This window comes from Columba livia, chromosome 8 (genome assembly GCF_036013475.1).
Source record: "Columba livia isolate bColLiv1 breed racing homer chromosome 8, bColLiv1.pat.W.v2, whole genome shotgun sequence".
NCBI classification, from domain to species: Eukaryota; Metazoa; Chordata; class Aves; order Columbiformes; family Columbidae; genus Columba; species Columba livia.
Window position 1 is genome coordinate 10712314 of NC_088609.1, and position 18059 is coordinate 10730372.

At 41.4% G+C, this 18059-nt stretch overlaps 1 protein-coding gene across 6 annotated transcripts in view; it reads right to left on the reverse strand.

The window, feature by feature from the left end:
* Window positions 1-91: 91 nt before the first annotated feature.
* RAVER2 (ribonucleoprotein, PTB binding 2) overlaps window positions 92-18059 on the reverse strand; it is a 40820-nt gene continuing 22852 nt past the window's right edge. For 2 of the 6 annotated variants that reach the window (XM_065072001.1, XM_065071995.1), the window contains 11 exons: window positions 14969-15160; window positions 13940-14066; window positions 12923-13008; window positions 10284-10388; window positions 9992-10103; window positions 8674-8924; window positions 6613-6724; window positions 6099-6244; window positions 4411-4500; window positions 3637-3765; window positions 92-833 (listed from right to left, as the gene is read on the reverse strand). In XM_065072001.1, the coding sequence (XP_064928073.1) occupies window positions 687-833; window positions 3637-3765; window positions 4411-4500; window positions 6099-6244; window positions 6613-6724; window positions 8674-8924; window positions 9992-10103; window positions 10284-10388; window positions 12923-13008; window positions 13940-14066; window positions 14969-15160 (1497 nt within the window). In that variant the 3' untranslated portion in view covers window positions 92-686. The remainder of the gene's footprint in view (window positions 834-3636; window positions 3766-4410; window positions 4501-6098; window positions 6245-6612; window positions 6725-8673; window positions 8925-9991; window positions 10104-10283; window positions 10389-12922; window positions 13009-13939; window positions 14067-14968; window positions 15161-18059) is intronic. The other 4 variants (XM_065071996.1, XM_065071998.1, XM_065072000.1 and 1 more) reach the window with 4 other exon arrangements.

Consider the following 18059-nt stretch of genomic DNA (forward strand, 5'->3'; position numbering starts at 1 on the left):
AAACTGCAGATAAAGATTACTTACTTCGTTGTCCAAGTAGCACCTGTCCAGACTGCATTTCACATCGGAAGGCAGCACACAGTACAGCATCTTACTTTTAACAAACATTTATTGAAAAAACATCACAGAGGCTCTGGTAATACATTTGGTATGTCTCCATTCCAGGATTAAGAGGAAATATTAAAAATATAAAGGCTGTAAATACAGAACTCAATCCTGGAAAAAAAAAAAAAAATAAAGATTGAAAAAAACCCCACAGTCTGAGTTAAAAAAATAAGAAAAAAAAATTACTGTCAATACTTCATCTTTCAGCTTCCTCAGCCCGAGGAGCAGAGAAAGGATCAGCTTTCCCTCCTCAGGATTTTTATTGCTTTCGGCTGGTACGTTAAGTACCAAAACTCACCGAGTTCCTTGGCTCTGTCAGCCCCAGCCCACCGATTCCCTCAGTGGCAGACGACAAAGGAAACACCATCCGTCCTTTCAGAAGACAAATCTGACTACCCCGAAATGGCTAATCTTGTAGCAAACGTACCGTTTCCTTGGCAAATCTGCCCGTTGTTCCTGCTGGGATACCTCTAAGCCACACAGAAAGAAGAATTATTTGTCTGAAGTTAAGGCAGCAATAAATAGCAGAGGTACGAAAAGCCCATCTTCACAACCCGAGGGCGGGAGGGATTGTTTAGGTCTCAATAAACGCGCTTTTTTTTCAGCGAGGACTCTGCGTAACGCGCTGCGGAGCCCTGAGTCTGCGGGCCCAGGAACTCCCCGGGGCCGGGATCCGCGGAGGGAATGAGGTACGAAGAGCTGCGCTTCTCGCTTCTCGGCGGAGCCACCTAAGGACAAGAAGAAAACAAGTGACACATGATCCAGCACCAACGCGTCAATAAATAAAGCTTGGGAAGGACCAGGAGCCGGTAACCGACTCCAAAGGCCCGACTCCTTGGGCTTTAAGGTCCAGCTATACACAGCTCATGAGTCAGTGGTTGTGCCCTTTCCCTACAGGAAAAAAAAAAAGGATCGTAGAAGCATTGGTGTCCCACCATACATGCGTTTTTGTGAGGGCAAAGGGCTGGCAGGGCCGGGTGCCCCCGCTCCACAGTGCACGTTTAAAAAGCAGTGGTGTAATGGCCATGCTGTTACCCTGCAGCCTCGGCAGCTTCATCTGTTCAAATACAGCACCAGTGCAGCACCTTCGGTGCCTCTTTCTTTTCTCCTGGAGAGCTGAATGGGCTAAAGTGTCCTGGCACAGCAGTCATGGCAAAGCAGATGTTGACAGACTTGGTTTCCAGCTGTGCCAAAGTGGTTTGTGGTGTGGATTACAGGAAACCATCTGCCTCTTGCAGGCATGAGTTTCCATGTGGTACCGAAGTGAAGGACAGAGCGTTAATGGTTCTTTAATCAAAACTTCAACTAAAATGGCTCAATCTGACACACAAAGTCCCGAGGGTCCCAAGGTAGGCCCTGACCCTGCCCCACCACCAAGGGCTCCTTGGGGTCCGCAAGACTCTGGTTCGGTTCATCTCCAGCATCCACCAGAGCAGGACGTTGCAATATCCACAGCCCTACAGCCCTAGGAGCTGTACACACACGGCAGAGCTCACCGTCCTATCAATTCCTCCTGATCGCTTTTCTCTTCTCCCAACGTGTTATTAATTTCATTACCAAGCATCTTAAACAGTCGCCTTGTTCCAAAAGACTGAAGCATCTGCCCTGTAACAACCACCTGAACCTGAGCTCACCACATCCTGCTCAACAACATTGTGCATCCTGGGTTAAGTCTGGCTCCTAGATCAGAAGATTTCAGGTTCTGATTCATGTTAGAGTGAATATTTTAGAAACCTTAACGTTTTACAAACCAAGACACTTAACTCCTTAACCAAAAGAACTAAGTGTCCCCACGCTTCAGCAGTTTTCAGAAGCAGCCCTCACTAATTCCCATTCACAACTCAAACCATCCCCGCTAAGTCCAATTTCATTTTAGCGTGCACTCGTCACTATCATAAATAGGAATTCGTGTGACATTTAGTTTCCCCCGCCTCCCCCGGCGCTCCTAGCACCCATGGGAATGTCCCATGTGTACTACAAACTCCACCAGCACAGCACAGCATCTCTGTGTGCATCACACAAACCTCCGACCATGCTCTGAACCCCTGAAATGCAGCTCCCAGACACAGGAGACAAATGGGTTGCAGGGTTAATGCAAGTGCGCACACATGAGCACACGCTCTTAACCGATACAAGAGCCTCTTGGGGACCGGTCTGTGTCCCTCTTCACTGGCACTTATCTTTTCATTCCAGGAATGAATGAGCAAAGTACCTCGCTGCAGGCAAACCATCCTCTGCTTGGTCTGTGCCAAGGGACTGACCGCTCTCTTTCTGCCTTTTATGGCATCTGGCATCAAAACAAACTTTCAAGCAAGCTGTTCAACATCACCTCCACATACAAGCTTTCCTCTTTAGGCTGGAGATAAACCGAAAGGTATTCATTAGCTCAAACCTCAGACTATCTCCTCTTGTTACCATTCCACTTGTGTTCAGTGATACCAAAGCTGTTAGGAACCCAAAAGCTCCACTTTTTGCTGCACAGAGCTAGAGGTTTCACAGCCCATGGCACCACGTTCTGTGTCTTTATCCCAAGACACAGCAAAACCAGCTCCTATCTAGGAGTCACAAATTTCTACAGTTGTGTGTTCCTCCTAAATCTCCTCCAAAAGGGTTTCTCCCATCCCATCTTTTAAGGTCTCTCCCTTCTATCAAAACAGGAGCAGTGTGATTTACTTACAGCATGAGGGTGTGAATTCCTCAGGACTCCTAAGGCACTCAGGAAAGACAACCTGCGCTCAGACTGTACAAAGCTTTCATCCCCACTGGCTCAGTCTTTGTTAAACCATCCTCCTGTCAGTCCAGCCTCCAGCCTCCTTTAGGCTGGTCCTAACTGCTTCCATAGCATTCCCCCATCCCTCCCACATCTTTATTGATGAAAACTAAGTATCTACTGGGTGCGACAGACAAAGGAAGTTTTGCGCAACGAGTCTGCCTGAAGTAGGCTGCATCTGACATCTGTTATATATTTGGAACTAAAGCCATTTTACAATGGTTTTCCTCCCAGGAGCCAGTTAGCAGGACTACAAAGTGGTGGCTGTAGGTAATCTGGACACTGCCGTGACTTGCTAACTCCACTTCAGAGGTTTTATCCAAGTGGCACTCACTGCATAACATCTAAAACCAGTGTGAACTTCCTCCTCCTCCTTTGTTCATGTCCTACTTTATCTGCCTCCTTCAAGGCATTCTGGCACACTCAGCCTCACAGATACCATCTTTCCAAGAAGTCTGCTTGCAAACATCCAGCCTTTCTTTGCCTGGTGGTTTGTGGGCAGCGAGGAGCAGGGGTCTCTAGGGGCTGGAGGGCTCTGGCGCTGGCAAACCCTGCCCAGCTGCTTTTATTTGTCACATCCACCAGGAACCATGCGGGATCCTGGCAACTCAGGGTCCTGCGGAGAGCGGGCGCAGTGGAAAAGCTCTGCCTTGGCTTGCCGTGGGTCCAAAGTCCACTCGGTGGCAGCAGAAGACAATTAAGAAGCACTTCCACCAGCAGGGGCTGCAGCTGCAGCCGCTCTGCTGGGTCGCTCCTCTCACCTTCATTACTGGTTTTTGTGGAGGAAGGTACAAGCTGCCTGGCTGGAATGGTCCCTGGGCTCCACTGTAAAGTGTAGGCATGACCTGCAAACAGGTACTGTAGTCGGGGTGAGATCCACCTGTAGATTCCTAAATGCAGAATGGGATCCATCGTCAACCAGAAGTTGAAAGAAAATAGGTTTAATAATTCATTTTTACTTGCTGTAAGTAATGAGCACTCACAAAAACAGAGCTGAGTCACACTCAGTTGCTAGAAGGAGTGTACAACTCATAGCAGCTCAGGCATGCAGCAATTTCTTGGGCAAAATGTAGGATTTGGGGGACAGTTTATATAATTCCTTTAAAAAAAAAAAGTGTGCTTCTCACTGGCCACCGAGACCTCGGGCTGTATAATGGCCTGGGCGAGAAACAATCCTTCAATAGACTCCCTCGGAAATAAGGTTATGGTGTGCTGTCTCTTGGCAGGAAGATTTTAATACACTCCTGAACTTTACAGGCAACTTTGGATTGCGGGATTTTAGAGAGAGGGCTATTTATGGCAGACACAATCAAAAGCGTGAGTATGGATCCTGAAGAGTAACCATGCAGGATGTCCTGCCAAGGGTGCCCATGCAGTGCCATTTGTCCCACGCTCTCCAGTCCCTCATTTCTGTGGTACGGGCAGCAGCAGCCGCTATCAGTGAACAAAGCACGTGTCCAAGATCCAAAAGCGCCCGTACAGCCGGTGGGAGAAACAGCCAACAGAGACAGGAAGGAAATAAAATTATTTCTCACCTCAGAGGCTTCATTTTCAAATTCATCGACTCTTGCCTGGGTAGAGTTATATGCCTGAGCATAATGCTGATACCAGTGCTGAACAGCCTCCTATAAAGGAGGAGAAAACCTCTTCCCATTAGCTGTCTACTGAGATCACTTGAAATGGAAACCATTTGTAAGGCCTCACAGGACATGAGAATGAATAAAAGGCAAAGCTCTCCAAGAAGCATCGAAACATGTTGAACACCAGTGAAAAAGCTCAAGCCAAACATTGAAAACTACGTTAAGTGCTTAAAAGATGCACAAGGCAGCACTTCCTTGGCAGTGGATGCAAGTACAATGTCATTTCTGCTGCATCAAATACAGGTGAATGGTGACATGTGGCATCTCGGCACCTCAGTGACATCACCTGAGTCCTCCACGTTACTAAAGATAATACTAATAACACTAACACTACAATACTAGTGATTTTTTTTTACAGTATTTTAAGGATTTAGGGTTGGGAACTACCTCCAGGAGACGCCAGAATGAATTTAAAGCCAACAATCAGGTTCAGAAAAACCACTTCAAGACTATGTTAGCGCTTAGAAGAAACACAGCACAACAGCCCATGTGACAATCTCATTTACTTCTCTACGCTGCAGCTGTCACCAGATCTGACCTGATGAGACGGGTCTGGCCCCTGGCAAATCTCCCCGCTGCAGCGAATGCCGTGTGGTGACCCTGACCCCTCCGAAAGCAGCCCCGTGCCCACCCCTGCACCCGCTCTGCCCTTCGCACCCGACCGATTCTACCCCAGGAGCTTTGGAGCAACGCAGAGTCTGGAGATTCAACAGACTCTGGAGAGGAGGAGGTGATGGGGACAAGGCAGGAGACCTACAGCAGGGCCAGGGTGGGTGTCGCAGCGCAGACCCAAGAGTTTAAACATCACTTGACATCACGATCTAGTTCTCTGATTAGTATACAATTATATTTCTACACAGACTAGTAATGAAAATATGTAAATATTATCTCACACAATGTCCCACTGCCTGTGAAACCCAGTACAACAAACCCCTTTCCACCGCAGGGCAGCCCTCCCTGAACAGCCACACTCTGACCACCAAACGGTGGGAAATCCTGTGCTGTGAAACCAGCCAGCAGAGACTGCTCAAATCCCCAAAGCTACACAGGAATTTCTAGTAGAGCGCACTCTGCTCTGGATCCAGCCGAAGCTCAAGAAAACCTGAACATTTCTTGGGAAGGGAAAGAGAAAAACTTCATCGTTTTGATGACAGACAAAAGCCAAGACAGAAATTCTAACGTGTAATTTTTTTAGCTGACTGCTCTCAACTCAGGTTCTCCAGAAGTAATCTTTCCATGGTTATGACACCGCAGCAGGGAATGCATTCAGGCTTTTTTTGACTGGCATGAGTTGTAATTTGTGCCACATCAATTTTGTACACGGAAGGAGAAACTATCAGTGAAGAACAGGGTGGGCTTCAGCTGCAGGAAACCTAGGAGCCCTTGAAGAGGGTCTGCGACGTTGGGCAGTGCTGCTCAACGGGGCTGGCAGACCACATATGAGCCACAAAACACATAAAGAGCACACAGAGAAAAACAACAAGCAGCTCAGGGAGGGATCTCTGAGCCGATCTCTGCCAAAATCCCTGCTACCAGAGCTCTGAGGGACAAACCAGGCGTCAGAAGAAAGCAAAGCAACGTACCTGTGTGTATTCCCCATGCTGCTGGGAGTAATTAAAGTAATTTTCCATGGCGTGTTGTGATGTGGTTCCCTGAGACACGGCAGCATCCACAACGCTGTTCGGAAGCCCGGTCTGCTGCGGTGGGCTGGAGGCTTTGCTGGCAATTGCTGTTCAGAACACAAAGAATATGTGGTTTGCATAAACTGCAAAAATTTAGCTGCACTCTTGTGTAGCAACATTCTGTGATTACAACAGAAATTGCTACTTCATATTAGGCTGTGTCCATAATTAATCAGTCTTCTAAAAACTGAAAGGCTTTCTGAAGTTGTCTAGATCAGTAATCCCATTAACTCTGAAAATTTATCCTTCCCCAATAAAACATTAAGGACAGATTGCATTGCAATTTTAAGACAGACTACAGCATTTAATTAAAGATAAATGTTGTGGTAACTGGAATTACCTGCCAAACGCAACAACTATTTGCCACATTCTGGTCGAGGAAACTTGCGACTAAAACCACTAAATGTTTGCTTACCTGGAAGACATATACCAGGCAACACACTTGCCAAATTCAAGTAGGGGTTGGTACTAAGCCGTATTTCTTTTGGTGGTTCTCCCAGCAGCGAAGTCTGTTTTTTCAAGGGAGTCTGCAAAACAATTGGGCAGGTCAGCGTGCATTATACTCATACAACATTTGTCAAAAATAAGGGAAGTGTCCCAGCAGGATTTAGAAAATAATTTAGCCCTATGAAATGTAACAAGAAAATTTGTAAAATAAATATCTGGACACATCGTCTCTACCAAGTAATTCTGTAGGAATGTTTCTCTTTTGCTTGCGAGTTACTAAAGGATATTAAAAACAAACAAACAAAAGAAAACCTTTTGCATTGAAGTAAGTGAATAATGACCACCATAAAGACCCCAGGTGCAGGGAGTTGGCATGAGGTGAGTGGCCAAGACAAACAAACAAACAAACTTTCTTCACCCAAATAAGCAAATAAAGGACAAACAAACCCTGGACAGGAGGGATGACATTGTCTGCACTCTGCCATTATCACTCATCTACACTACCAGCTTATTTCCCTTTAGCTTATGTAGAATAAATACCAGAAATCAGGAAGAAGTAGCCATAAAATGTTCCATAGCTTGTCTGAAATATGTAGCTGAAAGACACTTCTATTCTATTCTATTCTATTCTATTCTATTCTATTCTATTCTATTCTATTCTATTCTATTCTATTCTATTCTATTCTATTCTATTCTATTCTATTCTATTCCCTTTCAGCCTTTCAAAGCCCATTAAGGAAAAAAAAAATCCATTATTTTAAGGCATTAATACTGTTTTCAGTAAAATAGTATTAATCAACAACTTTTCAAAAACATTGAGATGAGGTTTTAAACACAGAAAACTTGAGAGTGCTGTAACTCTTTATCTGATGCAGAAGTTGGTATTTAAGATAACGTGACTGTACAGACTGTGGCTGTCTTGTCAAGGAAGTGATTTTGCAAATTGGGCCTTCTATCTACCTATGCAGAACTGGAAACAATTAAAACATCTACTAGGATTTAAAAAAACCCCACATTTTTCCTGATAAATATTCACAGAAATAAAGGAATTATCTAGACTTCTAATGGTTTAATTACATTTCATTTTAACTAAATAAAACCACTGATTTTATATAAGAATACAGACATAGTCTATGTATTTCATCCACGTGTATCTGTACATAGGTAAAATTCCACTTCATTACAATAAAAAGTGTTGTAAAAATTTTTAAAAGTGTACTTTCTGAAGTGGACCAAATCTGTCGAAGCTGTCTAATAAATGCAGATACCAAAATTATATACTCTAATTATATAATCTATAATCTAACTGCTTCAGATGCTTTGGAAAACAGATCAGATCTGAATTAAGAACATTTTTACCCATAGATATAAAATCATTTATGTATATGACAAAAAGTAAGTTCTGACAATGACAGGAACAAAATTACTAAAAAACATCAATAGACCATTCTGCTTTAATTTAAATCCAATGCCACCAACATCACCTCCACTGACTTAAATGGAGTAATTCCTAAAACTGATTTCAGACTGAGAATATGCCAGCTATGGCTAAGAGGGTACAGATTCAAAGTGGAAAATTCATATACACACATACATATTTATATAGACACATCACTTCAAAACCCAAAGGTGCTACATACCACCAGAATTGCTCCTGATTAGTCATGAAATCCAACCACAAGTTCAATTTCCATTCTTTGAAAGGGACACTGCCCTTGAGGTGATTTCATCATCAAACACTATGAGCCATACACACGGGAAAAAAACCCTCCAGCATTGTAAAAAGATTCCTTTCTTAATTCATTTGGACCACCAAAGAGCATTATTGTTCTCTCCCTATTATTCATAACTGAAATGACCTTAAAATATCTCATGAACGATCCTGTGATTTAGCAAATGTTATAGTGATTTAGCAAATGTTATAGTTGAAGTTAATTCTTAAGCATGTTAAAAAAAAAAAAAAAAAAAAAGAGAACATCCACACACACAAAAAAGAAAGGATTTGTATTCAATGTTCAGTGTTCCTTACCCCCAAATTTGTGTCAGTATTTTTGAGCTGATTTTGTTGTTTGGCATGGCTGGCCCGCAAAGCTCCCGCAGAAAGATTTGTTAAGGTCTGGTGATAAGGCTGCGATCCCGAGACAACCGCTTCGGTAGCCGGTTGTTTATCCGGAGCGTTATTTTGCCCTGGCAGAGCTGGTCCAACAATGTGCTGATTGGGGAAGAATGGCAGCATGCCCATCCCTGCCGCCGCCGCTTGCATTGCACTCAGATTAGATGCTGCAGTCAACCATAAATGGAGAAACTTCTCTGTTAGGCAAGATTTATCAGTACATTTTGTTTGTGGTTTTTACTAAGTGATGAGAAAAACATTGAGAGATCTATTTTACACGGGATTCTGATGATAGTTTTTATTCTTTCACCATCCCGGGAGCAAATGACTCTATTTAAACAAAATACAATAGAAGAAAACTCTGACTTTTCTAAACGTTTACTATAAGTTAGTCCTGTCACCTTCAAATAACCTGTGAACAATATCCTAGATGATCCTGCATTGAAACAGCAGGGGAAAGACCCCACCTCAACTGGCATTAGTAAAACTACTTTTACAAACAAAAGAGCAAGAAAGTATTCTCCAAAATTAAAACTTAGACATTCAGAATAGATTTATTTTCTGCTCCTCCCCACAAGCTTGTCCTTGCTACTGGTTATTACCATGACTCACACCATGGCTAGAACTGCAGAGTACGTGGCTCTCAGTGGAGGAAACAAAAAAGATGCACTAAGTAGCATCACAATTGATCTTTCCTCATAAAAATTGAAGGCATCATTGTCGCAGAAATTTGCATTCAAAATTGACATCTGTCACAGACCAGATGTCAAAGCTCTATTGCTTAATGACACGAATGCAAAAAAACCACTATTTCCAGTGCCTCTTCAGCTACTCAGATTTATCTGACAACAAACCCCCAAATTTTGATGCTAAACTAAAACATGTTCCAAGTGCACTAAAAATGGCAATAACTGAGCAAGCAGAATATTTAACAACCTGCAAATATTCAGCCAATGCCACAGTGTCCTCTTTCTTCCCTTACAAACAGATGAGCGAAGCCAGGCAAGAAACCAAGATATTCCAAGTTTGGTCCCTGCTTAAACCAGCCATTGATTGTACAGCTATAGAACGTGCTAACTTAGCTATATAGCTATATAACATGCACGATTGTCCAGCTCTGTGCAGTGATAAGCTTCAAACAGATTATTGCTATTGCTGAAGTGGGCGAAAGTAAGGTGCATCATTTCAAGCTGAGCATTTCTACTGATTCGGTATGAAATAAAATGTCATTTACACTTAAGAGCTTCTCCACGGGCTCCCATGCCTGAGCTCACTGACGGCATCACCCCTACTCCCAGAACTGTCTGAAGTAGCATTGTTGGAGGTTCTCCCAGCAAACCCGGTTTCTATAAGGAAGAATAAAAAACTGTGTAAATGATTAAAATAATTTGTCTGTAGGTATTTCTTACAAAGCTTTCACATTCAGTTAATCTTTTTAGATACACTAAATTGTAATATTAGCCTAGATGAAAACCATTTTTTGCTTTATCAGCTCTAAGAAAAGACAGTCCAAGAGAGGAGCTTACACTATTAGCCTGGAGGTTTTCAATCTTCATGAGCTGCTGCTGTGGCACCGGGAGGTGAGCCGGGCTCTGCAGTAGCAGGTTGGATGTGCTCCCCAGAATCGAACTCTGCGAAATCCATCAAAGAAAGTGTTAAGTTGACAGGCATGGAAAACAGTACATTCTTGAAATATTTTCAGATGATACTGCTGAAAGAAATTTAAATTAGTTTCTGAGGTAATACAGCAAGGGAAAATAACTACTTCTTCCACAGAACTAACTAAACTAGAACTAACTAAACTAAAACTAACTTTTGCTTCATTCATAGAAGTTTATTTCAAGTTCTTTTAACCTCTTTTCCTCCTAGCCCTTTTTTCACCTCACAACCACAAGTATGCTTTCTCCTGGCTTTTAAAGGATCAAATATACTCCAAATACAAGCCAGACTCCATTGCAACCCCCGTGTCTAAGCCAAGAGAGAAAAGCCAAATGTGTTTGAAGCCTCTGCAGACGGGGGAGTTTCCGACAGCGCCAGTAAGAAAGATGAGACACGAGGACTTCAGGGGATGATGAGCTCTGGGAATAAGGGCTTCATTGTTTGTTAACATTTGCGTTGTGCCTTGCATTGCAATTCAAATACATAATCCCCACCAAATATCTATACAGTTTGCAGGACTGGGCTGTAGCTGGCAGGGACTCTCATCCCCTGCTTTACACATACCAAACAGTATCTTTATTTTCAAAGATGAATATCCAGGTATGTTTTTCCCCCTCCTTTTTAGTTATGCATCTCGACTGTGGATTAGTTATGCATCTGCTATTTTAATTGTCTTAGTGTTTTCCAGCAGAAATTATCCAGGGCTGTTTATTGCCACCAATACCAGCGGTTGTTTCTTCTAAACTTAGTTAAGTCAATGAAGTAAAAGTATTAGTTCAACTGCAAAACTTTGAGAAATACAGGAGAGGAAAAGCAGGCTGGTTAGAATCCTCAAAAGAAAGTTTCTGGGTTAATAAAGATTTAATAAACTGCTGGACGACTCCGGAAAACACACCACTGAGAAAGTTTAAAATGCATTATTTTAGCACATGATAACTGTGACAAAGAGAAATTAAAGGAAGAAGTTGAAAGTCATGCTGAAGGGTTACTAGATGAATAACTCATTTGTTCAAACTCCTCTCTGTTGAATCTTTTGTTATCAATTATTGAAATGCTGTGGCATAATCATCCAAAAAACCATGGTTTCTTCTCATGATATTACTTTACGAAACCTTCAAGATAAAATAGGAAACCCAGGATACACAGGAAGCTGAATCAGTGTGTGACAATAAAAACAGTGACCTGGTTCTCTGGCTTTAGAGAATACTCTGAAATGAGTCACTGAGTAATAGAAAATCAAATCACTGTCAATAAAGTTCAGTCTATTAGACCAGGTTTGGAGCTAATTCAATGACAGGAAGCTCTCTGGAAGAGAATTAAGGCTCATGAGTCTCTCTGAAAACACTTAAGATGTTTTGGCTGCAGCAACCCCAAGCCTAAAAATATCAGATCCCCATCAATATCACTGCTAACTGTGTAAAACATGCCTGTCTGCAGCTGTGATCAGAAAACGCTCCCATTGCCTTCCAAGGAAGCAGAAGAGAGAGCAGCAGTAACTAAATGTACCCACTGGAAATGCCATTTAAATAAAAGAAGTAGAAGCAAAGAATGATGTGATTTTTTTCATTGTACAGGACAAAAGCAACTCATTTGATGGGGCAAAATCAAGCAGTATTTATTCCAAAACGATACATTCACCTATCAGTTTTTAGCAGAAAAACAAACCAAACCAGAAAAGCTAAATATACTTAAGAGTACCTCTGCATTTTTTTTTTAATATCTATCAGTCTATCTTTGACAAAAGAATGGCAGAAGAACTAATACTTAAGGAGATTTTCTTTTTCAAATGGGAATTTCCGAAACATCAGAAATGGTAAATCAAAGCAACTGACTCCAGTCCCTCACAGGTACTTACGAAAATCCCCACCACGAATACTGAGGGTAAATTTCCAGGGCAAACTCATCCCAAATATCCGGTATAGGATCTTTCAGAAATTCTGGTGTCCATATGGAAGTTGTATCAACTTCACAATGAATTACAGATCCCCCAAGAACACTTTAAACAGCTTATAACCTTGGGTATTGTTTTACTAAGAAGTACCATCTGCAAATCACTATTTTTTATGGCATATATAGCACATTTTGGTCCCTGCAAGATCTAAAATGAAGACAATTATGCTAAGAGCTTGTCGGTTTGAACAAGAGAAAACATCAAGTCTCTACCGAAGTGTGTATGAGCAGCTCCAAATGAAATGCATGTGCCCTGCTACCCCAGCTCTAATTTAAAGAGGGGTTTTTTTGCCAGTAATGGCAAGGTGTTCCTACATCAGGAGTTAGCAGATCAAAAGCTTGGTTAAGATAAAATAACTCACTTGCGGACAATGAGCACAGTCTGCTCTTACACCCCATATGCATCTCATAACAGACTGCTTTAGAGTGCTTTTCTTAAAGATCGCTTTAACGAGAACACTTGATTTTAGTTGTAATTATTTAAAACTTTACGGACATTCTTCAAGGTAAGTCCTCCACAAATATCTATTTGGACCAAACTTATTTTGTCACTTACCTGATGAACTTTATTCAACTGCAAAAAAGGTGGGCCAACTGCTGAGTTTATAAGATGAGGTAAACCTGCAGATGCTCCAAGAACTGCTTTAGAAACACAAGAAAAAGTTGCAGTTTTATAAGTTAGGCAAGTACAAATCTTTATAAGAGTTATTCTATATTTTTTAGATTTGGTTTCCATGAAACTTTCCAGAGCACTAAATATCATTATAATGAAACCCTTCAATACACTCAGCTCTGATCTGCAATTAACAGGATATGAGAGATCAAACGTTTTCTCCAGAGGCTCCTCTAAAGCTGCGAGTTTCACTCCAAGATGCACAACCACAAGACCACAGCACTATCTAAAGTGCTCTGAGATATCAGTGGCACCTAAAGTGTTTCTTCACTGAAGTGGTCACTTCACACGCAATTTCTGCATATCTTCAGTCAGTAGATCATGTCACAAACTCTTAGCTGCCTCCCAGTCGACTTCAAATTATCTGTTGTCATTCCTGTTCCTAATACTTTCACCATTTGAAATGTGGTAAGACTGAGTTTTATATGTTTATTCACATCCATCCTCACGAGGAGACAGAGAAATGTTTCTGGCTGATGCTGTTACGCAATGTTGCGTGCAACTACGGTAGCAACCAAGTGAATAATGATTTGCATTGGAATCAACAGAAGAAACACTAAGGCTGCAAAATTCAGATCCAGAATCAGAATTAAACTTGCCATTTTAAGGATATCTGCGAAAGACATTTCATTCTAAACCCACTTCTAACATGAATATTCAGAGGCCACAAGTTAACATGAGGACATTTTTAGTTAACACTAAATTTTACCCAAACACAAGAGTGCGGTCATCCACCTCTTGCTTTTGCTTTCATAAAATGTGAAAGTGTCTACACAAACACACTGAAACAGTGGCTGCGCAGATTTTAAAATTGTATTCCTGCTGCTCTCCTTCGCTGAAAGCTTTGTATCACCAAAAACGGGCTTTCTTTTTTTGTAACTCTGTTTTAAAACAACTTACCAGGTTTAACAGCATGTCCACGCAACTGGGGCTGCAGCAGCATTTGCAACATTGCTGGGTTATTCAAACTTTTCATAATCTGCACTGGATTAGGCTCTGGAAGCAAGCCTTTCCTATTGTTCCTCATCTCCAATTAAGACATACACAAAAATGTTAGGATTCAGAGGAAAAAAAACAATACATTGCAATCCCTCAAATCTGTGTGATGTTAAAGTACATATTTTGTTTTACACAGAAAATAATCCTGAAGTGTCCTCCCCCATTTCCTGCTCCTTTCCATGTTCCTTCTCCCTCAAATGAAAAGCCTAACAAACTATTCCAGAAAACTTCAAGCATATTCTTTTTCCTGAGACACATTTCTTTTTTCCCTTAAACCAAGACAGCGTTATCAATAAAGGAGAACAGCAAACGCACTGTCACCATGAGCACCACGTAACATGAGCACCCTCATAACAGCACCACTCATATAAAGACATGGGCTAAGGTAGCCAAAGTAAGGAGACTATTCTGCTTCCACATTTAAGACAGTTTCATGAAACACTTATCAGATTCCATTTTCTAGGAAATAAATTGCTAAGATGTGGGTGTAAAAAGCTTTCTTCTGTATCAAGCATGAAATTAAACTATTTCTCCTACCTTGAAATTTATCTTAAAACTGACAAATTCTTGCCTCTCTGTTTTAAACTGAGTTTTAGCTTGTCAAATGACTCCACTTACAGTTATTTTTCTTTTGAACTCAAACAATTTATTGTACAGAAAATTAAAGTTCCTAAATTCCCAGCACTGTGTATGTATAACTCTGTGATATCTTGTGGCCATATTTTACCCTCCCTCCTTGCAGAACGTGGCCACGCTTTTCCTAGCAAGGACACCAAATTGTGCTGACTTGATTAAAAAACAAAAAAGGGCTAATGCTTCCAAAAGCTTGCCTTGTTTTCCTAACACAAAGCAGCCGAATCCCTCTGGCCCAACTCGGGCCGCTCGAGCTGTATTGAACTCATTCTGAAAACAGATTTGCAAATATCTTACCATCCTCTGCGCTGCTATGAGTGCCGCTAACGTGCTCCTGCCCGGCGCTCCTGGAGCACAGTAGGACACCTGGATTCTCCTCCCTTTGATCATCATCCCGTCGGTGGCTTCTTGGACCTTCTCAGCCTGCTCTGCAGTTTCATACTCAACCACTGCAAAGTCCCCAATGAAACTGTCTTCATCCTGAGCAAACTGGAAACAACATTGCACAATACGCTGAGAAAATGGAGAGTTTTCAAATCTCAAACAAAATGGAGAATTTCAGGAACTGCTTTGCAGTATTGCAGAACGCTTCGCAAACATTTGACAGCCTGTGTTAATGCCTACTCCTATCACCGTGGTTCTTTTCCAAACATGCTAGATGAATATCATATCTACATATGATACTTGGCATACATGCTGTATCTACTTGAATTACCACCTTCACTTCCATCTAATCTCACGGAGAACCTGAGCTGTGAAATGTACTTAACACATATTTTCAGAATAAAGAAGGAATCAGAAGGAAATTTTACATACTCCTGTTTGCTACAATAATTCTTATTTTGCAGGATCAGAATTAAAAACTCATTATTGTTCAGTTTTTAAGCCAATAAAAACGTCATTCATCAGACTGCATGACAGTTGTTGAAACATGAAACAACGTAAATTCCACTGATATATCCACCTTTTAGGAGAATATGAAGTCTATGGTTCTACTTAATGCCAAAAGAAGATGCCAGACTGATCAATCAAGCAGACTGGAAACAGGCTAATGTGCCAAACAATGCTCTGCCCTTTGTTTGAGGAGTTTTATAGCAGAATGAGCAGATTTAAATCAAACAACAAAAAAAAAAGAGGGTGAGAAGGGAGGGAATAAAGCTTCGGCAAAAATCTCTGGTCCCCAAATGAACAGAAATTATATACTAGTTCTGATGTGGAGGAGAAGAGAGGAAATGTCACTGGATAAAAACAACTTATTTCCAACTATTAGATCCCACAAACTTACACTAATAATTGAAACAGAAACGTCAAAGATTATGAAGGAAAAGAGAGTGGTCAGATCTTTAATGGCACTGTTAAAGACTGGCCTCTGGGAAGAGCTCTGGAGAACACATGTGTTTTGATACGTAAATACACACATATATGAACATGCTATACATGTGTGTGTCTGTGTGGAGAAACATTATATTTTATTTTGACATCAGTATAGCTGCACTGGTAAAGACCTGAAGTACTTAAGAAAAGGAAGGTTTGCAGCTATGGTACATATTGTAGTTTCACGCGCAATTAAAAACTCCCTTAACATGTGAAAGTGCAGCTACCTGCAAATAGATCAGGAATTTTTAAACTTCCCAGATATAGAAGAAAAGCCCCTTGTCCCTATCTAGATAACAGTCTAGATGCCCCAGTGACAATTTAAAGTTGACATGAGAAAAGAATGAGGTTTTCTGGTCCATTTTGTTGAAGCAAAGGACAAAACATGTTGCTGTAAATCCCAGGAAATGCCGTTTTTCTAAGACCCGTGTATAGGTATCTGGCTTCAGCTCTTCCTGACAGAATGTTTCTATTATTAATAGCAGAGAGATCAAACGTATCTCAAAAAATGGCAACTTTGGAATAAAATGAAATAAACTAGACACAAAATGAGAAGAGTCTGAATTGTCCCTGGAGAAGTTTTCTCTACCCATCATGTCACACCCCCCTCCTTGCTTTTTTCACACTTACTTGGGTTTCCCTCCTTCTCCTTTCCTTGTACCTCAATTTTAGGTCAACTCACTCAAAAAAACCCTAGTTAATTACCACTATTTTGATGATAATTCATCCACCATCTTCCTTTTTTCACCTATGAAATATGAATCACCTGTTTACCACCCACTACACCTGCAAACCAGCACCTCTGCTGCCTCCCCCGCACCCCTCACCAGTCAGGACCTTTTGGGTGCCCAGTGGTTTCCATGATTGAGAATGAATGATATATGAGCAATAGGTGTTATGAGAATGTGTTAAGAACGTTTTCTTGGATATGTTTTTGATTGGGTGCCTATTTCCTAATTCAAAATCATACTGTTTAACCTTGTATTTTACCCAAACATGTATTTAGGGCCTTTAAGTACTATAGTGCATACAGAGACCCTCCTCATCTACACCAGGTGTATCATTATAATTTAAGACGGAAGGTAAAAGTCAATTTTTAAGTGCACAGTAGAATACTGTTAGTGAAAAGCATCTTTATCAAAAAGCCTGTTATTCCTTGAACTTCAGGATTTTAAAAGAACGTTGAAAAAATGTTGGGAGAGCTGATAACAGCCTCGGGATTATCTGACAGCTGGAAAAATGCCCTGAAGTAAAAGACTTTAAAAGACCAGTCTGTTTAGTTAATTAAACAAAGATTGAGCTGGTGACTTGATTACAGTATTTAGTACCTGCCTTGATTACAGTATTTAATACCTCTTACTGGAAGAAAATAGCAGGGAGCGAAGGCTCCTCAGTCTTGTCATCAGAGGTGAAGCTGAAGCCAGATACATTCAACTGAGAAAACAGACACAAGTGCAAAATAACAAGGACAGGCATTCTCTGGAAAAAATTACTTCCAATTTAGGCACCTCCTGATGTATTTGGATCAAACAAGTCTAAGGATGGGCTTTAGCCAACTACAAATTACTGGGGCTTGAAAGGAGCACGAGGAAAAATGTGCTGGGCTGCAGGTGGTCAGAGCAGACGGCCTGATGGACCTGCTGGTCTCAGAAGCTGAGAATCTCTGCGTATTTATCCCTGAAGCTAATCCCTGAGCAGCCTTCCAAGACACTTAAGGGGAAAAAAAAAGAAAAAGAAAAAAACCACAAACAAACAAACCCACAACTGAGATCACACCTGCCTGTGTGACTACAAAGCAATCTTACTGTCAACTGCCTGCTTTTGGTACACAAAGGCAATAAGGATCTACCTCTTCTGTACCTGCAAGCTTTCCAAAAGAAAGCAAGCCCAGCGACTGAGATCCCAAGCCTTCATCTTCATCAGCAAAAAAACACAGCAGATATTTGCAGAGGTTTCTTAAATATCTTAATTATACACATACACATATTCTCCATAATCTAAATTGTTGCACTGG